This window comes from Natator depressus, chromosome 3 (assembly GCF_965152275.1).
Source record: "Natator depressus isolate rNatDep1 chromosome 3, rNatDep2.hap1, whole genome shotgun sequence".
Classification (NCBI taxonomy): Eukaryota; Metazoa; Chordata; order Testudines; family Cheloniidae; genus Natator; species Natator depressus.
The window spans coordinates 26272404-26296380 of NC_134236.1; the positions used below are offsets into that span (position 1 = coordinate 26272404).

A 23977-nucleotide genomic window follows, 5' to 3' on the forward strand; every position below is an offset into this window, starting at 1 on the left:
CTTTTCCTACTAACATGCATGGGAAACAAGATGCAAGTCAATGTAGGACACATGCCAAACATCATCTAAAATGGAGGCAATCAATAATCACTCAATCCAAAACACAACGCTCTAAAGCAGTAATAGCAGGGTTGTCACAAAATAGGGAGTCACAGTCTTCTGGAAGACAGGACCTTTCAGAATGCTGTTTTAATGTACAGAAATTAAAGTGCAGAGATGGTAGCTTAATTCATATACACTGCAGATGGCAGTGTTTGTACAGTAACCTTCACTGGCAGTGGGAAAGGGACCACTTATAATATTTGTGGGGATGTTGTGGTCCAGGGCTGGGGAAATCCAGGCTGAGCGTTGTGTTCAGGAAAGATGGACTGCAGTTCCATTTCAGATAAATACAGATAGTCCTTGCCTACAGAGATCATTACTGAGTTCCAGGCCATCAAAGCACTGGTAAAATTGACTGCAGACATTTTTATTGTTCTTCAACCTAACACTGTAATTTTCTGAACTAAGTGTTCATCACCACTATCCAATATTTTTCCTACTTAAAATTACTTTGAAGCCTCTGACCTTCAGGCAGTTGTTCCATTTTGAATGAGAATGTAATTACTTTTGTAATATGAATACACATCTCATGCTGTCTCCAATGTTTCTCCCCTTACAAAATAAATACATAGTAAAAATAAGAAGACATGGTACATGATAAATTAATGATTAATAAAAAAGAAGGTAACCAGATGTCCTACATATCCTCTCTCATACTCCAAGAACAAGGGGAAACTTAATGAGAAGGAAAGGCAATACATTTATAACGTACAAAAAGAAACTTTCTTTTCATAGTGCATAATTAGTCTATAGTACTCACTGCCTCAGGACTTCACTGGGGCTAAGAAATGACTGGGAATCAAAAGAGGAATAGATATTTGGATGGGTAATGAGAACATCTACAGGATACTCATTTTATAAACCAGTGGCACTGCATGGAGGCATAGGGATCTGCCAACATGGATCATCTTGCAGGAGTGAGGCCATAACCCCTCATCCTTCAGAGCATAAAACAATCTCTAGTTGAGAGGGTTTAGGAAGACTCTTCCCCTTTGGGAAAATTATATCCTTCCTCTGAAGCATCTGGTACTGGTTACTCTTGGAGACAGAATACTGATCTATTTGAACCACTGGTCCAATTGCAATAGTAATTCCTATGTACGTACCTGTCTGCTCCTTGTTAGTATAGACTTTAATTTGAATGATAGCCATGAAGGATATTTTTGCTCTACACATACTGAGGCATCGCTCTGATACCCTTCTTGTGGCTGTGGAATAAGAAGCTAATAAATAACATACCTTTACATAAAGCTGCTGAAATTCGTCAAGGTTCAGTCTACCACTAGGACAGTCCTTTAGAAATCCTTTGTACCACTGTTTGAGTTCATGTTCGTTAAACTCCGTGCTCTTCACCAGATCCTCCATCACTTCAGGGGCCAGTTTGCTATTCTGTTTCCCCATTCTGCCTTAAGAAAAGCAAATTAATACAATTAGCCAAGTTGCTGTGATCGTTTTAAAACTTGATTAGCAACCAAGCTGGAGTATGCTACTGACAGCCTTGTTTTGTGCTCACTGATGCTTTCAGCCAAGCCCAACCCCATGCTCTCCCTGAATATTTGGATGCTAAACTATATTTAAATAAGTGTTAGGCTGAATTCGAGAAAAAACTAAGAAATTCATCTTTCAATTAAAGCTCTTAAGTCCTGCAGAGAGACTGCTGAGTTAGTTTTCAAAATAAATGAGAATTTGCTTAATCTTTTTATCTTTAATAATCACTTAATATAAAGATTCCACCTTTTTCTTTTCTTTTCTTTTTGAGAGGACTAACAGGTTCTTCCTGCCAATGGTTACCAACATATTAAAAAGTGACCTTTCTTTTAGCAACCTTCATAAAGTGGTTCCTAACTATTCCTTATGTATTCAATTATGTGTTCCTTAGGCTGGCATTGTTATTCGTCAGTACTATGCTGGGTTGAAAAGGATTTTGTGATCTTTTTGTTGCATTTTAATTCATACATTTCACAAATTCATAGATCTGATATTATTCACAAGTTTCTCTTTAACCTTACCCAGGGGTGAAAGTAAAATGCAGCTCTTACCAGTATGGGGCCTCTCTGGCCGCCCCTCACCCCCTGCCCCGGAAGGGGTGTGGCCTCCGGCGGAAGGGGCGGGACTGGGGGTCAGTGTCCCCCAGCCAGTCCATCTGCGCTCCCTGGCCTGCGCTGTCCGGGGCTTCAGCAGCGATTTAAAGGGCCCGGGGCTGCGGCCAGCGCTGCCACAGTAGTGGCAGTGCTGGCCAGAGCCCCGGGCCCTTTTAAATCACGGCCCCGGGGCAGCTACTTCTTTTGCACCCCCCACTGTCAGCAGCTGGGGGGTAAGGGAGGCAAAAGGGGCAGCACTTTAACATTGCTTCCCTTTTTGCGCACTCCATCGGTGGCCCTGTCGGGTCATCGCTGCCCCTTTTGTGCCCCCACATTGGTGGCCCTGCTGGTAGGGACCCGGCAGGGCTGCTGATTGGGGGCGCAAAAGGGGCAGCGATGTTAAAGCACTTTAAAGTCAGCGGTATGGGCCGGTACTGGCGGCTACCTTTTACCGGTACGCCGTACTGGCCTGTACCCCCTTACTTTCACCCCTGACCTTACCTTAAACCCCTCCACTGATGCCAGTTCAATGATTGACAGACTCTTTACGATTTATGGCTCCAATCCTGCAAAGGCTTCCACATATGATTAACGGTACATTTGTAAGCAGTCCCATTGATGTACATGCGACTTCCCATATGCATGAAGTTAATCACAGGTGGAAATCTTTGCAGGCTCAGGGCCTGTAATATGCCTCGCTCTTGAAATATGAAGTGTTCTACAGTATATTAGTCGGACTACATTTTTCTTCTGATAATTTTAGGTTTTGGTATATTCACATTGACTAGTACAAATAATTCTCCCTCCCCCACCTCATTTTTTACTTTCATAATAATTTTTTTTAGATAATCACATTTTATCTCAATGTGCATTTGTTGCAGTCATCAAGACAGTGGATGAATGACAGCGTTGCCATTTCCTGTCCTAAGCTCTTAGGGCCTGATCTTGCAAGCCCAGCTCACCTGAGCAATCCTCATTCAAATAAGAAATCCCATTGTATGAAGGGGTGAAGCCCTTACAGAACCAGGACTGAGGAAAAGAGCTGGTTAGCTACCCAAACTGTGAGAGACAGGGGCGGGGCTTCTCTTCTGTGCAAAGGGTTCTGGGTTGGGAAGTCCTCATTAAAACCCCTGGCTCCCTCCAAGCTAGAGAGTCAAAGTTAAAGGGTTGATGAAGAAGAGTCAACTGGAGCAGTGGTTCTCAACCAGGGGTCCGGGGCCATATAAGGGGCCTCGAGCAGGTTTCAGGGATGAATCATAGAATCATAGAATCATAGAATATCAGGGTTGGAAGGGACCCCAGAAGGTCATCTAGTCCAACCCCCTGCTCGAAGCAGGACCAATTCCCAGTTAAATCATCCCAGCCAGGGCTTTGTCAAGCCTGACCTTAAAAACCTCTAAGGAAGGAGATTCTACCACCTCCCTAGGTAACGCATTCCAGTGTTTCACCACCCTCTTAGTGAAAAAGTTTTTCCTAATATCCAATCTAAACTTCCCCCATTGCAACTTGAGACCATTACTCCTCGTTCTGTCATCTGCTACCATTGAGAACAGTCTAGAGCCATCCTCTTTGGAACCCCCTTTCAGGTAGTTGAAAGCAGCTATCAAATCCCCCCTCATTCTTCTCTTCTGCAGACTAAACAATCCCAGCTCCCTCAGCCTCTCTTCATAAGTCATGTGCTCTAGACCCCTAATCATTTTTGTTGCCCTTCGCTGGACTCTCTCCAATTTCTCCACATCCTTCTTGTAGTGTGGGGCCCAAAACTGGACACAGTACTCCAGATGATGCCTCACCAGTGTCGAATAGAGGGGAACGATCACATCCCTCGATCTGCTCGCTATGCCCCTACTTATACATCCCAAAATGCCATTGGCCTTCTTGGCAACAAGGGCACACTGTTGACTCATATCCAGCTTCTCGTCCACTGTCACCCCTAGGTCCTTTTCCGCAGAACTGCTGCCTAGCCATTCGGTCCCTAGTCTGTAGCGGTGCATTGGATTCTTCCATCCTAAGTGCAGGACCCTGCACTTATCCTTATTGAACCTCATCAGATTTCTTTTGGCCCAATCCTCCAATTTGTCTAGGTCCTTCTGTATCCTATCCCTCCCCTCCAGCGTATCTACCACTCCTCCCAGTTTAGTATCATCTGCAAATTTGCTGAGAGTGCAATCCACACCATCCTCCAGATCATTTATGAAGATATTGAACAAAACCGGCCCCAGGACCGACCCCTGGGGCACTCCACTTGACACCGGCTGCCAACTAGACATGGAGCCATTGATCACTACCCGTTGAGCCCGACAATCTAGCCAGCTTTCTACCCACCTTATAGTGCATTCATCTAGCCCATACTTCCTTAACTTGCTGACAAGAATACTGTGGGAGACCGTGTCAAAAGCTTTGCTAAAGTCAAGAAACAATACATCCACTGCTTTCCCTTCATCCACAGAACCAGTAATCTCATCATAAAAGGCGATTAGATTAGTCAGGCATGACCTTCCCTTGGTGAATCCATGCTGACTGTTCCTGATCACTTTCCTCTCATGTAAGTGCTTCAGGATTGATTCTTTGAGGACCTGCTCCATGATTTTTCCAGGGACTGAGGTGAGGCTGACTGGCCTGTAGTTCCCAGGATCCTCCTTCTTCCCTTTTTTAAAGATTGGCACTACATTAGCCATGGATGCCTCCAAGCAGGGCCAGCATTAGACTTGCTGGGGCCCAGGGCAAAAAGCCAAAGCACCACCGCCTGGGGCTGACGCCCAGGTCCCTAGCCCCGCCACCCGGGGCTGAAGCTGAAGCCTCAGCAATGTAGCTTCGTGGGGGGCCCTGTGGCATGCGGCCCCAGCCAATTGTCCTGCTTGCCAGCAGTTCTGGCTTTTATATGCAGAGAACCAGTTATTGTGGCACAGGTGGGCCGTGGAGTTTTTATAGCATATTGGGGGGGCCTCAGAAAGAAAAATGTTGAGAACCTCTGACCTGGAGGAACCTGGGCCTGCAATAAGGCATATGGAGTACTCTGAATGGGTAAATGGACTGACACTATCTTATGGAAAGACATTCTTTGTTGTTCTTTTGGGGTTTTTTATTTAAAATATTTTTTGGTACTTTTACTAATAGCCCGTGAACTGTGTCATACTCATTTCAGAAACCTTCCTTTACACTGTTACGTCTGCCATTCCAGCTATACATCAGCTCATCACAAAACCATATCTAGGGCTTTTTCTATATGGTGTCTTAAACATCCCTGGCATTCAAGTCACCTGCCAACCTCTGGTCAGGTTCTTCACAAGCCAGCCATCCCACCTTTCACACCAACTGTAGCAAAAAGACTGTCCAAACAAGTCAGCCAGATGCAGTTCAGAGAGGTTTAGCAAACAAAGTACCAAACATTCTTTAAAAAAAAAAAAAAAAGAACAACAAGGGATACTTTTCCATAACAAAATGTCAGTCCATTTACCTGCCTAAAGTACTCCATATGTCTCATAACTGGCTGAGATGACCCTTCCTCGCCAGCTCTTCAACTCTGACTCTCTAGTTAGGAGAGAGCCAGGCATTTTATAAAGGGCTCCTGTACCTAGAAGCCTTTGCAGAGAAGTCCTTACCATCTCTCTGGGTGATTGACAGTTTGGCTGATTCTTTTTCTCACTCCCAGTTCTATAAGGGATTCGCCCCATCACACACACTGAATTCAAGTTAACCTGGTTAGCTGAACCCACTCCTACAAAATTCTGAGCACTCCTGAACCTCCCTCTACCCTCAACCTCCACTGACTTTCATGGGTGTGGAAGGTGCTCCTCAGCTTGCAGGATTGGGTTCATATAGTCTTTCATTCACAACCTGCTCCCATCTAAGTCAATAGCAAAACCTCCATTTGTATGTAACAAAAAACCCACTGGAAAATATACGGCCTGATTCTCCACTCCCCTTAGTGTAGTCATTTACATCTGTGCAACACAGGATTAAAACACTACCATTCTGATCTGATAGCCTTTAACATCTACTGTGCCCTCACTCTGCACAGGTGTAAATGACAACACTAAATACAAGGCCCTAATCACTTCCCTAATGTGAAGCATTGAAGAATTATACTGTGGGGAAACAATCCTGAACTGTGGTGGAAGCATGAACAAGTCTTTTCCATCTCTAATATCCATGTGCCCAAGTTAACTTGAAATCCAGAGATTAATTTAAACCTTAAAAAGGAATAAAAACAGACAGGAAAGAAGAATGGAAGTGGAGAAATATAATCATTAATTGCTATGTAGTAAACACAGATCATTTACATCCAATTGTCAACACTTGAGATATGAGCTGTATTTATAAACAAATATGTCAGTTCTTTCAGTAATTTTTATATTGGCCCCTGTCGTCTTTTACCTAAAATGTAAAACATCATTTACCTTAATCTCTCCTTGTAGGCCACGTTCTAAATATCAGTACTTTGGTTTCATTTTATATGATATTTTCTCCACTATTTTGCTAACAGGGTGCTCAAATTTTCACGTGGTGCTTAGTTGTGTCCTGTGCACAGAAAGGAATAATGTCTTCCCTGGACCAACACCTAGCACATGTGTTTCTACTTTCCAGTGTAGCACCCACCTTTGGTGGCAGCTCTACATTTCATATGCAAGTTCAGTTTAAAATCACCTGCCAACCCTTCCTCTCCCTCCCCATCTCAAAATCTTTTTTTCCCCTGCAATATTGCGTTTAAACAAGCTTTTCCCCATTTTAAAACGTAGTCTCTTTCTCATCAAGTGAGCTACTCATTTCTCTGCCCATTTCCATCATTTCAGCACAGCCTGCTTTATCTGGACAGGCTCCCATAGTGTTAGCCATCCCTCCTAGCTTTGCGTGGTTAGTGACTGTGAGCGATGTATCCCTTTATGCAGTCTCCTGAGTGATACCAGACATGGCACTAAAGCATCCAGATCTCTGCTCAGTACCTCTTCCCAAGTTGTCACAGTTCTATTAATAATCTTTGTTATTCCCATTCCCATTCCATCATGTATCCATCCCAGAATAATAGTATCCAAACCAGCTTGTCCCAGGGGCAAGTCATAACTGTTGGCAAGTCACTTTGCCAGGACAGCATGGGTTTCAGCAACAAGAGCACCCAGAAAAAGGGGCACAGTTTCAAAGGATTTACCGGGTATGAAAGGAGTGCTGCAAGTACGATATGTGTAAAATAGTGCAACCAATAGGACAAAGTATTATTAGCCAGGAATATCCCAAAGCATTAGGGACAAATTCTGTCCTCTGTTGCACAACCACATTATGGTGCTGAACAGACATAACTGAAGGCACAACTGGGTTCATAGTTTCTTTAGGGTATTGCCAATATCTAGCAGACAGACCTGGACATGCTCTGCATTTGCTTCCTATGTAAAAATCGTTAGCATACCAAAGAAGCCCATTTGCAATCTCTTATCTTCTTTGTGAATTATAATAATCCTCATGTGGAACAACTATCAATTTATCAATTTTGTGTAGGCAAAAAAACCTAATGTCCTTGCTTCTACTCTCATTTAAACCAGCATAAATAATTGAAGTTGAGCCTTTTGGTCAGGAAGTCATATATTCCTCAGAATATCTGGCCCAGTATTGTCTTTGGGTGCCCCACTTTCCACAAAGCTTGTACTCGGTTAATTTGGCACAGTATATATTTAAAACCCCATACTGGCTAATCTAGTAGTAATACATTTTTCTCCTTGCCCCCATCCCAATTGCTTACAGACTGGCTGATATTTTACTTGTTTTCATGTTTTAACTGGCCTGCTGATTTCCTTTGTTTCTTTTTGCCTTTTAAAAATAGTGCTATATTTTTCAGTCCCCAAGTACCTTCCTTGTTTTCCAAGAGTTCTCAAAGATGACTACCAATACGTACAATAACTTCCTTTGCTATACTCATAAGGAGCTTAAAATGAATGTCATCTGGCTTCTTTCATTCATCTATGTCATTTTTACTTGACTTATTAATTTGGATCCTTGATATTTCCATATCCTCATTTTTTGATTTATAATTATATTATTTCTAAATGTATCCATTTATTTACATTGTCCCATTGATTCATATGGCACTTCAGATATGTAAAGCATATAAAATCCCTTCAGGAAATACCATTCTTCTGTAAACCTCAACTCCATTTTCCAAGAAAAATTATTTTCTTGGTTAGGTGGATATAATTATTGAAGTCAATGGAGTTGCTCTGGATTTATACCAGTGTATTTGAGCAAACAACTGGCCCAGCATATCTATCTATAATCTCTTCCATCATCATATTCACAGAAACAAGACACTCCTTTCCTGTCTTTCTCTGTGATACATGATCCTAGTATTTGCTCACCTGCTTGTTCCACTACAGATTGGTTGATCTGCCTCAAACACCTTTCAGCATCCTTTGATGCATTTTGCCATATAATGTGAACCTGTGTATTGTATTAGTGCTAATTGCAATGAACAGTTTAACAGGCGGGAGGGATAGTTCAGTGGTTTGAGCCTTCGCCTGCTAAACCCAGGGCTGTGAGTTCAATTCTTGAGGGGACCATTTAGGGATCTGAGGGAAAAATTGGGGATTGGTCCTGCTTTGAGCAGAGTGCTGGACTAGATTACCTCCTGAGGTCTCTTCCAACCCTGATATTCTATGAACAGAAACCTTTCATAAATGATGCTTTCTGTAAAACTTAACCAACATGTAAGGAAGCAATAATTTGGGACTGAAATCTTATAGATTCTCATTTATTTGTTGGTCCAGTTAAACATGGTACATTATCTGCTTTGCTCCCATTTGATGCGGGGAACAAAACTAGTTGATCAGTCCTGTCAGGTATAATCCTCCAGTCTACTGTAATTATATCAACTCATTTTTTCCATCTTCTTTTCAACCTCTAGTTCTTTTGTTAGCAAAATACATTTGAATTACAATCTGCAGTAAGGCTCAACAGTGTCATATGACTATCAGGTGAGCGTCAAGGCTTTTGGTTGTTGTAGATACAATTAATTTTGGTAAGAAACCTATTATTCATAGATTTTTCTAGTTAACCATGAGATTTAGTTCAGTCTTCTAGGGTTTCTTTGCATCTCTTATTATTATGGAAGAGGTATAATCCGTCCTTAGCAATGAATGTACTAGCTGCCAACACACATTTAATTTTCTAAAATTAAAACATTTTTACATTATGCCACAATAATCATGGTTTACAAAACATGGTTTTTTTTTCCTCTGAAAAGCCATTAATATGCATTAGGCAGAAACAGCAGAGCACAGCTGCACAAACACTAAGTTCTTCAAGTTGGCAGAAGGTCACTCACTCACTATTAGAATCTTTATGTGGAGTAAAATTTTTGTTTAATCTATTCATTTGCTTCCAAATCACTTTAGTATGTCAATATCCAAGCACTGTTGTTCAAGTGTTGCATATTCTGGAGAATGGCACATCAGCCTAAAAAAAAAATGTTTTGTTTCTAACAAAACAAATTTGAACAAATATTTTTGAAACTTCTGTCAGCAAAATAAAAAACCTACTTAAAAATCTACGTAATACAACCAGGGCAAAATCAAGACTTTAACTAAAACACTGACTGTAAATACCAGCAATATACACTGAAATACTTCATGTTGAAACCCCTATGAAAGGTAATTGTAATTTGAGTCAAGATTGACTATTGTAAATATAGAGCTTCACTGTGCAACCCTTGCTTGCATTAGGGAGTACCTATTCACATATGTCTACAAAAGTGAATGAACTAGATTCTGATACCCTTACACACATAGTGTAAGATGAATAGTACCTTACTTATATGAATATCAAAGGACTGGATTGCCTCATTCATGTTGAGGAGCAATGGGGATACTCATCTGAGTGTCGGCTAGAGGTTCGCAACATGGCACAAAGGGACTGCTCAAGGAGTAAGGTACTACTCAGGAGGAGTAAAGGTATCAGTATCTGCCCCAATGGGATTCATCATGTAAGAAAGTGCTCACCAACACAAGTATAGGGTTGCCAATTTTGGTTGGACATATTCCTGGAGATTTCATCATGACATAATCTTTAAATAAAGATTAACCTTTAATTCCTGGAGACTCCAAGACAATCCTTACTCAGGCAACCCTAAGTAAGTATTGCACAGTACAGAACATAGTGAGAGCAAGTGAAACCCTAGTCCCCCTCTCTGCACTGAAGTGCTACAAATAATTGATAAAGAAAATGTGGAACTAACAAGACACATGCGGAAAGCCAGAATGTCCAAAAGAATTCAGTATGTTGGGTACCCTGAGAGTTAGGCTTGTCTTCATTACCCTCTGGATCGACGGGCAGCTATCAATCCAGCGGGGGTTGATTTATCGTGTCTAGTCTAGACGCGATAAATCAAGCGCCAAGTGCTCTCCCGTCGACTCTGGTACTTCACCAGGGTGAGAGGCACAGGCGGAGTTGACGGGAGAGTGTCAGCTGTCAACTTACCGCAGTGAAGACACTGCGGTAAGTAGATCTAAGGACGTCGACTTCAGCTACATTATTCATGTAGGCATTATTCACGTAGATGAAGTTGCATATATTAGATCAATTCCCCCCACCCGCCCGCCCCCAGTGTAGACCAGGCCTCAGAATTGGAGCTACTGAGTGCTTTGGAAAATCTGGCCCCTTATTCTTGTGCTTAAATGAAAGTTGGGCTCTTGTGAAAATCTGGCCCAGATTGTGCTCTTGAAAATCTGGTCCTGCACATTTTTGAAAATCTGGCCATGCTGTACTTCATATCTTAGTCTCATGCTCTGGTTATATCCAAATCTTTAGATGATGTCTACTCATTTTCTCTTCATGTGTAAACTCTTTGGGGCTGGCCTCTGGTCTCCATATACTTAGCAAAGTTTTTGCTACGTTTACACTTATTACTCTTACTCATGCTGAGTAGTACCTTACTTCCCAAACAGCCCTGAGCAACGGGTGACATGTAAGCTAAAGCGCTGCAGGGGTAGCCTTGGTAGGCATTACAGCTCATACACCCTCCCTACTTCTCCCATGCTCTGAGAAGTACTAATTAGCTGCTGGCCTGTGCCTGATACAACACCCACTGTGCCAGCTCAGCTGTGCTAGCTGGCACATAGCAGGGGACAAAGTCAAGCCTATGCCCACTTCTCACCTCTTCTGCCCACTCCCTGCCCACTTGTTCTAGCCTGTGTCAAGTCACAATCCAGCTCTATATGCACTAGGCAGAACCATCAAACACCATGTGGAATTTCCTTATTTTATATATATACACAATTTCACTTGCTCTCACTATGGTCTATACTGTCCAATCCTTACTTGGGGTTGCCAACCCTCCAGGATTGTCCTGGAGTCTCCAGGAATTAAAGATTAATCTTTAATTAAAGACTGACATGATGAAATCCCCAGGAATACATCTAACCAAAACAGGCAACCCTATGTTGGTGAGCACTTTCTTACATGAAGAATCTGATTGGGGCAGATTCTGATACCTTTACTCCTCCTGAGTAATACCTTACTCCTTGAGCAGTGCCTTTGTGCCACATTGCAAACCTCTAGCAGACACTGAGGCTGGAGTCAACGTAGCTTAGGTCGACTTACTGCGGTGTCTACACCACACTGGGTGGACAGGAGACACTCTCCCGTCAACTTACTTTACTCCTCTCATTCCCTGTGGAGTACTGGGGTTGATCGGGGAGCACTCTGCCATCGATTTAACAGGTCTTCACTAGACCGCTAAACTGACACCCGGTGCGTCAATCACTGGCGCGTCGATCCCGCGGTAGTGTAGACGTAGCTTCAGATGAGTATCCCCATTGCTCCTCACAATGAATGAGACAGTCACAATCTGTTCCTTTGTTCGTATAAGTAAGGTACTATAAGGTACTGTTCATCTTACCCTTGCACACATACCATATATATATAATGGAAAAATACAGAAAGCAAAAACACCGGGCAAGTGAAGAACTGTTGGCGTAATCTGAAATAACAGACCAATTTTCTTGTTATTTTTTACTATGTTGCTTAACAAATTCCCTGCTGTGCCCTGGTAATAACTACAACTCCTGACCAATCTCAGCATTGTTCCTTTCTCCTCAGGCTACTTCCGACACTGCCTTTCCTCTTACTAATGTCAGCATGAAGGATAGTTGGAAGCAAGACAAGGCTGTGAAACCAGCCTGGTGATTCATCCTTTCAAATATATTTCTTGTTCCACAGAAAAATAGAAATCTAGAGCCAGAACCTACCATTCACACATAAAGGCCAAAAATCTTCTCCAAAAAACCCAGCCTGAGTAAGTAGCTGGGGGACTCTGTGAGTGGAATGGGAGAGGAATTATCCCACCCAAACAAAGGAGCAGGAATCCATGACTGGAGTGGCCTGCCCTGGACCACTGCCTTCTCCATAAGCACCCCTGCACAATACTCTCAGAGATGCACTGCAGAGGGGTATGCACCTCCAGAATGGCCTCCCCAAACCCTGTCCCATGCCTTATACAGCAAAGTGGTTCTGCTCCCCAAAGGTCTTCTGCTCCCACAGGAAAGGAGATAGGATTTGTGTCATCATGGCCCAGAAGGGGAAGATTTCTCAGAACTGTGCAGCTTTGCAGAATGCAGGAATTTGCTGTATTCTTCCCTTTGGAAGATAGGGAGGAGCCTGAATTCCCAGATTTTCCCTTCACACAGCACTTTGGACGCAACTGTATGATTTTAACCACACTTTTGCTGTCATTTGTGCCACACAGTGAAACTGAGGCTATAGCCCTTACGGAAAAATAAATAAATGGGGATTTTCAGTGTAATGCTACATTGAAGTTAATGGCAACAAGGCACCATTTACTGCTAACAAAACGTACTTCACACACAAAGTGGGTGAAACAGGCCAGATTCTTATTTCTGTTACACCAGAGTAAATCCAGTGCAACTCCACTGACTTTATGTTACTCCAGATTGATACTGGTTTTACCTGAGATCAGATCCTGGCTCAGTGTCTATACCCACAATGGAAACGATCTCTCTTTACTTGGGGGGGGGTTGGAAATGGAGACTTCTGACATTATACAATGCCGTCACATACAAATGTATTCCTAACTTGTTAAAAGAATTCAATGATACAATTACTGAGTTGTTAAATAATAAACACAGCTGGAGAGAGAAAGTAAGAGGTTTAGGCAAGCAGAAAGAGAGTTGTTTCCAGATGCTATGTGAAATGAGATGGACAATTGACTAGGTACTAAGATATAAAGCAGAGTGTTCCAAAGAGCAAGTGCTGCAGGGGAGAAAGCTCTAAGAGCAGCAGTGGCCAGATTGTGTGAACTGATGCCTTTTTACACCAACTGTGTGCCCACACCTGACTAGTCCTTCCCCCCATTTCTGCTTATTCTGTTTCCTCTCCTCTTTTGGATGGGGTTTGGCACCTATGACAGATTTCTCAGATAGTTTAGTGATATAAGGCTGGATCTCCGAAAGGGATAATGGGTAGACATGTTTTGTTTTGCTAATGCTGACAGAAAATAACCATCCCAGTATAGGAGACAAGCAGATCGGTGGACTCATTTCTACTCATGCCTAGCCACAATCAGCTGCAGTGTTCTATAGGCACTGGGTTGCTGTGAGTTTTAAGGAGAGATTTGTTTTATCAGGACTAAGATGAATATTTCCTTATTTGGACTATTCTCTTCAACTCTGTCCTCATCCATAATAAGTGAAAACAGAACTTCAAAACACTTCCACCACCTATTGTTGTAATATGGGATTTATTCATATGCTAAATACCATTTAGCTGAACTTCAGTAATCATTAATCTGATTATTCAGACTGTTTCTCCATCTCAGTACTCATTCAGTTTGATCACTGTGACAAGTTTGCAACATGTTTCATGGTAAAGTTGTCAGTTTCCAGCTGATTTCTGTGAGGCTTTTGATTGCAAGAGTTGTTGCTTCCAACAGAACACACTATCTCCCCCTACTTCAGTTCCCATGAGTTACTGATAAGGAAGTCCACAGTCTCCTCAATATAACAAGTTCAACTTGACCACTTAAAGTAAGTTGGGTGGCTGTAATGCCAGTATTGATAGGCATTTCAAAAACTTGCTTTCCAATGGGACAGCCTGCACCATTTTCAAATGTTAAGAGATTAATCCCCTATTCAAAATACCATTTCTTGATGCTGAAATATTTGCTAGGTATTTCCCAGTTACAAACTCCTCTTTGGAGAAGATGAGCAGTTCCAGCTATATTTGAACATCAATGCCAACCTCTGTGGGTTCCAGTCTGGGTTCCAGCCTTCCTTTGGAGTTGAGACGATATTTGTCAGCGTTATAAGCAATTTACTTTGGTTTTAGATCCTGGTCACCTATGCATTCTAGTCAGACCAGGCATCTCAGTGGTTTTTGATACAACTGAGTATAGGTCGTTGCTCCAGTGACACGATCGTTGCTGCTGGGTCTGGAACTGTCCTCTATTTCCAGTTGTGCCTATAAGATAATGTTCAGCTGATCTTGATGCACATTTGTATAATCCTGAGAGACATGTGATAACTTTCAAAGATCTAACCTGTCTCCCATGTTTAGCACTATTGGTAAGATTATTTCACAACATGGGGTAGAGTACCATCGGTGTATTGATGCCTTACAACTGTATCATTCTTGCTCTGGGATGCCTTCAAGTTTAGTCTTTGCAAAATGTTTGGATGCATCAGAACCACCTTCTCCTCCCCACATGAAACCAAATTCTTGTCAGCAGTTAGAGGTCTTGGTTACGAAGATGCTCTTTCCTCATGACCTGTGTATTGACGGTACATTTGGAGACAGTGACCCAGATTTAGAATCTTGGCATCGCTTCTATGGAAAGCACATGTGTCAGAAAGATTTTTGTTTTCTCCCCACTGATTATGCAATTTACAATTGCTGCTCCCTTTTCTAATCTGTGGTAACTTCACAAAAACAAAATACATGCCCTCATGACCACCAGGTTTGATTGTTGTAATTTCCTCTTTACTGGAATTCCAGCAGTTCATCTGAATTGCTTCCAGCAGGCTTACTCACTAGGTTGAACAATCATGATTATTCCTATGCTCCTTATACTTGATACATACAAAATAGCTAAATTACTTTAAATTGGCACTGTTGGTATTAATAGTTTAGATCTTGGCCACATTCAAGACTTCCTCTTTTAGCCTCATCCTGGCAGGTGTCTATGCTCAAACACCATATGACTTCTTATGACTATGCCTTTGAATTTTAAATGAGTGAGTTCTGCTGTGATGAGCCCAATGGTGTGGACTTCACTCCTTCTTTACATCCATCTCAGCCCCTTCATCATGGCTTTAAAACAATATCTACCCCCCTTTTCTGTAAGTGTTTTAAGCACTCTGCTGGCCTCATATTTATTGTCTTCCTCCTCAGGTTGTTGGTTTTTTTGGTACAAACTCTAAAATGGTGGGCTTTATTAACCAAATATTTTATTGTGCTAATAATTTAGTGTCCAGAGGACTTTAGCAGGAAGGAAAATGGGTGAGACAGCAATAAAGCTACTCTATGACTACTATTACTCATGTAAATATTTATTCTTTTTTCACCACTCTATTTACAGTTACAAAGTGCAGATTTCCTTAAAGACAATCACAGAACCCAATATGTTAATTGTTAACATGACTTCATCCTGTCATGAATTGGTATACACTGTGTTCCTGACACTGGTGGTTAACTTAGCAATCAAAATGTTTTTCTAGCTCCTACTTGGTAGAGTATAATCTTGCCTCACTAGTTGATCATTATCTCTCTACGCTAGAAACTTAATTCAGGTAAGACTAAGTGTCAGAGAACACTAGTTTATACATCTTAGGTTCCCTCTTATGGGATTGCTATTTACTTCAACCAGGGAAGGAAATGCATTAAGAGGCAAATCGAGTCCTTTTCTTCATAGGTGTGGAGGTTCCCCCCACAGAAGAACTAATGCAGTTATAGTGTACAAAGGAGGTGAAGACAAAGGATGAGGAGGGCATGGGAGTGCATAATCCCTACACAGTGTGAAGCCCTGCTCCCTGAGTGGCAATACACAAGAGGTGGGAGAGGGCAGGAAAGTGCTATGGAAGGGCAGGGCCAGAGGTCTCCCAGAGCAGTCCTCCCACTCCCGCACAGGATGGGGAGCTATACAAGAGTCTTAGGAGGCTCCTGCAGCCACTGGGTTAGAGTAACCGCCATGAAACAGAGGTTTCAATCCAGAGAGGAAGTTTCCTCCTATTCTACGTACCTGTCCTCTGCCTAAGGCCAGGGAATGAGTTCAGGTGCTGGGCTTGAGAGACTTAAATTATGTCTGAGAAAAATCTAAGATACAATCTTAAAACAATGAAGAAAGATCCTATTAGAATGTGTCATGAAATTTTTGCAAAATTATTATTAGATTATGCACACTAAGACTTTTAAAAAGCACATGATATGATCCAAAATCTGCTCTCCGTGGAATTGTTCCCCAAATATGCCCTTATCCATTCTGTCAAGGCAGTATGTTTGTGCATCCATATGCTGGGTGTAATGGCCTCAAACAATGCAGGCTGCCCCTGCAAGGAGGATAAGTAATTTGGCCTCAAACAATGGCCTCAAACAATGCAGGCTGCCCCTGCAAGGAGGATAAGTAATTTGCATATCAACATGTACGTAGGTAGCATTACTGGGCCTCAAGGAGGACAACATCCTGAAGCCCTTATTCAGTGTTCACTCATTTAGTGCTGCCTCATTGGGAATTTACCTCAATACAGATGTTAGCAGAAACAAAGTACAGACTTTAGGATTTGATCATAGTAAATAGCTTGGAATCTTCTACTTTTATTCCCCCACTCTTCACATCCCTTCACTAGTTCCCCCTTCTCCAGTGAATCCAACTACTTGTAATCACCTTTAAGGCCCTTCACAGCCTATCCTTGACCTAGCTATCATCCCTTACATGGTATTGAGAGGTCGCTTCCCACCTTAGTTCCTTAAATGAAGGTAGCTGTGATGGCCCATTTTTAATTTTTTCCAATATGCACCTTTGAACTTTCTCCCATTCTGCCTTTCATGAATGACAGGAGCTCCCCATAAATATCTACAGCGCCACCTTATTGTCCTCCCTTCAAATTCCTTCTTAAAACACTTATCTGGCATGATGCATACAAAAAACGCCCCCACAAACCCTTAATAATGGTAGGCAGCTGGTTTGCTGAAACCATGCTCACCAGTATCATCTTTTTTCATGCTCACCAGTATCATCTCACTATTTTTCTGGGCTCCCCAATCTGTTTTGTTCACCTATAGCCTTATATGTAGACTGCAAGCTGTCAAGGTTCCTTACCCACTCTGAACTCTAGGGTACAGATGTGGGAACCTGCATGAAAACCTCCTAAGCTTACTTTTATCAGCTTAGGTTAAAACTTCCCCAAGGTACAAACTATTTTACCTTTTGCCCTTGGACTTCCACTGCCACCACCAAACATCTAACCGGGTTTATTTTTGAGAAAGCGTTATTTGGAAACGTGTTTCCCCCAAAATCCTCACCAAAACCTTGCACCCCCCTTCCTGGGGAAGGTTTGATAAAAATCCTCACCAATTTGCATAGGTGAACACGGACCCAAACCCTTGGATCTTATGAACAATGAAAAAAGCATTCCGTTTCTTACAAGAAGAATTTCAATAGAAGAAACAGTAAAAAGGATCACCTCTGTAAAATCAGGATGGTAAATACCTTACAGGGTAATTAGATTCAAAACATAGAGAATCCCTCTAGGCAAAACCTTAAGTTACAAAAAGCCATAAAGACAGGAATATCCATTCTATTCAGCACAGCTTATTTTCTCAGCCATTTAAAGAAATCATAATCTAACGCATATCTAGCTAGATTACTTACTAAGTTCTAAGACTCCATTCCTGTTCTGTCCCCAGCAAAAGCATCACACAGACAGACCCTTTGTTTCTCCCTCCCTCCAGCTTTTGAAAGTATCTTGTCTCCTCATGGGTCATTTTGGTCAGGTGTCAGCAAGGTTATCCTAGCTTCTTAACCCTTTACAGGTGAAAGGGTTTTTCCTCTGGCCAGGAAGGATTTTAAAGGGGTTTACCCTTCCCTTTATATTTATGACAGAAGCTCTCTGGGGACAGGGACTGTCTCTTTTGTTTGTACAGTGCCTAGCACAATGGGACTCTGGCCTCTAAGGGCAACAGCAATATTAATTATTATTATTCCACAAAAATTTCACTATGAGCAGTCTCATGATAATTGGAAAGGCTCAATCAAGCAAAAGGTTCTTCTTCATCCCAGGTGTAGCATCTGGATCTCTCTTTGCTCACAGCAGTTACAGAGGGAGGGCACTAGTAGTTGTGCTTATTGGTGCAAGAGGGTCTCTGCTAGACAGTATCTGAAGCCACAGGGAAGCAAGGGTAGCAAGACAAGTCCATCTCCTCTCCCTTTCTGCAGGGAATATCTGCAGCAAGATTAGGAGCAGGGATTCACTCTTACTCTCAACCCCACTCACAGAATACTGGCAGCTTCTCTTCTCCCCCACTACTTTGTGATGAGAGTTTTGCCTGATAAAGGAGTGTGTAAAAAAGTGAGCAAGGACATCAGGATTTGTCTCAATAAACAGAGTTTCACCATAACTGAGATAATTACAAGCAGATTTCACTATTCTCGGTCTTGAATTTACACTCAATTATTGCATAAAAGAAAGAAAAATAAGACTGACCCTTGTGTGATTAGCTGTCTTTGGGTCAAATTTATCACTGATGTAACTGAGCAGATTTCAGCTGAAGATTTTGACCCTTTGTGCTAAACAGCCACACTAATGAAAACCATATGAATGCAGATGCAGCAGCTGTTAATGGAAGTGGTTAGTGTGAATATAGATTAAGGCTTATTTTTCTACTAAAACCCTTTTAAATCTAAACACAGCATCTGTGTTATTATGGCTATTGCTCCCTCAGTACAAAACCCACCCCGCACTCATACCTCAGTCATCAGAACTTTTCCCTGTGGCTACTTTTGATGGTAGTCAATTAAATGCAGAAAAAATGCATTATCGAGATGACGAAACCTAATTCTGCAGGACGAAATGAGTGGCTTTATGCTTTCAAGTCAGACATAGAGGGATGGTCAAAATTATTACTTGGCTAAGTAAGTCAACAACTGAATCATGCAGAACTACTTTTAACTCAAACAGAAAAAAACACTGAAGATTTAACTTGTGGCAATATTAAATCCAGAAGAAAAATAAAAGAGAGACCTGAAAACTTGTCTTTTTCATGGAGAAAGATGGGCAGGTAAATTGCTTCCTGGGGACTGGATAGCTCTTGGACTGGTAATAAAAGAGAAAGCCTTTCAGCCCCAGGTTACTGCTTCACATTCCACCCAAGCCAGTAGTGACTGAAAGTTATTGTCATTTGTCAGCTGTTTGATGGTCTATGTGGGATAAGTTGTTGTTTTCTCAGTCCGATTCTAAATGGGAAGGTAGGTACCCATTTCACAACAGAATGAAAGGATGGGCTTGTGGTAAAGGAACTGGGTGGAAATCTGGGTTCTGGAAAACTTCACTTTGTCAGAGATTTACTGTGCTACCTTAAGCAAGTCAATTAATCTTCCTGACCTCAGTTCCCCACCTGTAAAATGGGGGTAATAATAGTTTGTCTGTTTTGTTTATTTAGAGCTTTTAAGGACAGGGCTGTCTCTTACGATGTGTATGTACAGTGCCCAGCACAATGGAGCACCATCTCTTGGTTAAGGTCTCTAATCTTAAATAATAGTAACCACTGCACTAATTGGCACCCTTATTGGACATCTGGGCAAAGAGGCCAATGTCGGATGGGTATGGAAACTGAATGAGCCTTTCATTGGGCCGCAGAATTTAGGAGCACTGGTGAGGAAGCTTTCACCGGCAGTGCCCGTGCTACACCTTTTACATAGATACTGAGCAAACTTCATTTTCTAGGACTACAGTGTGGGTAAGGTAATATCTTTTATTGGACCAACTTCTGTTGGTGAGTGAGACAAGCTTTCAAGCTGCACAGAGCTCATCCTCAGGTCTGCAAAAGGTACTCAGGCCTGGTCTATACTACAGAGTTAGGTCTACATAAGGCGGCTTACGTCTACCTAACTCTGTAAGCGTCTACACTATATAGTATACTCCCACCAATGTAATTAGCCCAACACACCGACTTAATAACTCCACCTCCACGGGAGGCAAAGAGCCTAAGTTGATTTAGTTAGGTCAACACTGTGTCAGTGCAGATACTGCATTGCTTACATAGACTGTTGCTGCCTTTCAGAAACCATCCCACTATGCTCCACACTAGCAGTTAAATTGGAGCAAGCCCTCCTGGTGAGGACGTGCACCACCAACACAAGGAGCTTATTGTGGACGTGTAAAATCAATTCAATTACAGTAGTGACTGTCCGTCTACATAACTTACGTTGACTAAGGGCACAGCTACACTAGAGAGTTTGCCGCTGTAAGATCTCTAATGTAGCCACTCTAAGCCGATGGAGTGAGCTCTCTCATTGGCTTAACTGCTCCAGCCCCTGGGAGCGGTAGTAGTTATGTCAGCGGGAGAAGCTCTCCTGCCGACATAGCATCGTCTGCACCAGCACTTATGTTGGTGTAGTTTATGTCACTCAGGGGGTTTATTTATTCACCCCCCACCCCCCGAGTGACAGATTATGCTGGCATAAGCTGTAGTGTAGACATAGCCTTAATTTTGTGGTGCTGATGTTCCCTGAGAGCGTCACAGTTCAATACAAGATCAAATAGATGGTTTAGCATAAGTAGTTAACACATATTCTAAGGGACTATGCAAAGAGGTGGCCCATTAACACCCCCTTAGCCATAAGAGAAAAAGGGGGGAGGGTTAGTGGATTACAGGCTGTTGTAATAAACCGTAAATCCAGTGTCTTTACAAAAACCATGTTTTTTAGTGTCAAGCAAGGTAATGAATGTAAGCTCCCAGGCTCATCTTTTGAAAGTGTCGTGCAGGTTTCCTTTGAGAATGAGGACTGATCAGTCAGCTGTAGAGTGAGCACTTTGTGGAAAGTGTTCACCCACAGGTACTGTGATGTTTTTGTCTTTTATCATTTTCCTGTGAGAGTCCATTCCAGAGGGCGGTGATTGTCTGGTTTCACCCACATTGTTTTTATTGGAGCATTTAGTGCACTGGATGAGGTACACCACATGTTGTGATAAGCATGTGTAGGGCCGATGGATCTTGAAAGATGTATTGTGGAGGGTGTTGATCATTGTAGCAATGGAGATATGTCTGCAAGTTTTGCATCTGTTGTTCTGGCAGGGCCTGGTACCACTTTAAGTTGGTGTGTCCTCATCTGTGGGGAACTTGCTTCTGATGAGCTCACACAGGAAGATGATTAAAGACAAAAACACCACAGCACCTATGGGTGAACTACTTTTGCTAAACTATCTGTTTGATCTTGTGTTTAGCTGTGACACTCCAAGTACCTTTCCCAGACCCGAGGAAGAGCTCTGTGTAGCTTGAAAACTTGTCTCTCTCACCAACAGAATTGGTCCAATAAAAGATATTACCTCACCCACCTCGTCTCTAATACCCTAGGATCGACATGGCTACAGCACCACTACAACAATGGAAGATTTTCTAGGGCTGACAATCCAACATTTTCAAAAACCACTAAATTAACTCAATTTTTTCTAAAAGAAATTGCTTCTATACAGATAGAAAAATTATAGGTTCAGTAGTCCAGAGGAGCTTTTTAAAGGCAATATATGCTTATATTATCTCGTCAAAAATAATAATGCACATAATAATTTCTCTTCTTTTGTATTTCACTTGCATTACTATAAGTTAACAATACTGGTATTTGAAATCTGATTGACAGATAACATGCATGAGTCTCCCAAATCGTTTTTCCTGACATAATAAAAAAAGTTTTATAGATGAGAGGGCAAAAGAAAAGAAAAAAGTTTCCTAGCAAGGATATTTATTGGAATTGCAACTGAATGTATTCGGATTAATGTTGATAAAAAGGGGCTGGGGGGAGCCAAAGCAAAAGGAGAGCTCTCTCTGGAAAGAGTTTTTGTTCACAAAAAAGGAACTTCATTATTTATTTCATGCCCCTCATAGCAGGACTTTCAGCCCTGGCCATATCCTTCATAGCCTAAGATTCAAGCAGAAACCTGAGATGCTGGGATATTCATCAACTGCAAACTGTTAGCTATATTCAGTATCAATACCAGCATTTTAAAATTAACTCTGTATTGAAGACGACAAGGTAAATAATATGATACATTTTCTCAAAATATAAATAATACAAGTCCTTTGGCCAAAAAAAAAAATCCCAGACGTAGTCAGATTTTTTTTGTCCTGAAAGAATGTATGTTATAATTTCAGTACATTACAAACAATTGGCAACATTTTCCTCCAATGGTCTTCAATGAGAGTTGCACTTGTACAATTTTTTCTCAAAGTTACCTTCTGCAATTGTGCCAATACAACACTATGATACCTGCACACCCTCATCCGTGTGTGTGTATGTTCTACTAGATTCTACAGCTGTCAAGAAGGATTCAACCTATGACTCGTGGGGAAGGAAGGGAGAGGGGAAACACAGAAATCATCCAGTGCCATAAGGCACCACAAATCTGCAGTCACTACCACATCAAAACTATGTGCCTCAGCCTGCAAGGATGAAAAGTGAGGACACTATTCATTTTCTTCTTCTTGCAGAATTGAGATAGACTTGTTTCTTAAATGCTGTATTTCCAGAATTTAGCAGTGCAGCAGCCATCTTTGTTTTGAGGACAATAGCGATTAACAGGAAATGTGCAGCAGCCACCTTTGTTTTGAGCATCAGTGTATGGACAGATTCTAGCAAGAAGCTATGGGTATCAGTTCAAGATGAGTAGCTCAAAGAATGTGCAGTAGCAAAGGTGCCAAATGAGATGGGGTGGGGGAAAGCATCAATAAAGTAGATAAAGAAAACTATTGTCACAACAAGGAAAATATGTTAAGATTATAAAACTAACCCAATAAAGAGAAAAATTAAATTTACTTTGCCTGAATTCACAGCACTTATATCCACAAGGATGGAGCAGTAGAAATGGACAGATTCAGAAATCCGCTGAATGTTCTTGAAATTCAAAATCTAAAATGCCAAGTTATAGTTCTGCTAAACTGTAGTTGAGGAAGTAAAATACCTTTATGATTCACTGCCCTACAAAACACCAGCTGGCAGATACAGATCTCCTTGAGAAAGCTGCCTGAAAGGACCCAGCTATGAATGCAGAACAGGCTATGCATTCTGAACAGTGGGACTTGCAGTAAATATCCATCACCCTTCATGGGGGCGTGATGTTTCTTCATAACTCAGAACAGGTCACTGCTGTATTGTCCATGGAGGCAGACGGTGCATACTACATTCTGAGAGGCTCAAGGATGGGGACTCCAAAAGCTCTTCAACAACTTGCCATGAATCTGGCACACAAAGGTACCGGTGAGACCAAAACCCCAGTATGAGAGTATGGTTTCGGGGCATACAGATGCTCTTGTTCAAAGGACTGTAAAGACCTGCCAATTAGGGCAGTTAGTGTCTTTTCAAGCCAAAAAGAAATCATGGGTTACATAAGACTAGCAAGAGCATCCAGAAAGCAGTCAGTGTTGAGTGCGTTTTATCACAATAGCTGTTGATCCTAGATGACAATTATTCTCATTATCTACTGTAGTTCCTATGATTTCATTGACAGCTATCACTGTAATCCCTTGCCTACTTAAAGAGTGACCAATAAGTGTTTTCCCAAATGAACCCTAACACTGAGAATTTATAAGGT

General features: G+C 41.8%; 1 protein-coding gene across 3 annotated transcripts in view; it reads right to left on the reverse strand.

Moving 5' to 3' along the window:
* Positions 1–23977, reverse strand: part of VSNL1 (visinin like 1) — a 159514-nt gene that overhangs the window by 91516 nt on the left and 44021 nt on the right. For 2 of the 3 annotated variants that reach the window (XM_074947571.1, XM_074947570.1), the window contains one exon: positions 1342–1504. In XM_074947571.1, coding sequence (XP_074803672.1) covers positions 1342–1503 — 162 coding nt within the window. In that variant the 5' untranslated portion in view covers position 1504. Of the gene's footprint in view, positions 1–1341; positions 1509–23977 lie in introns of those variants that run through there. The other variant, XM_074947569.1, reaches the window with a different exon arrangement.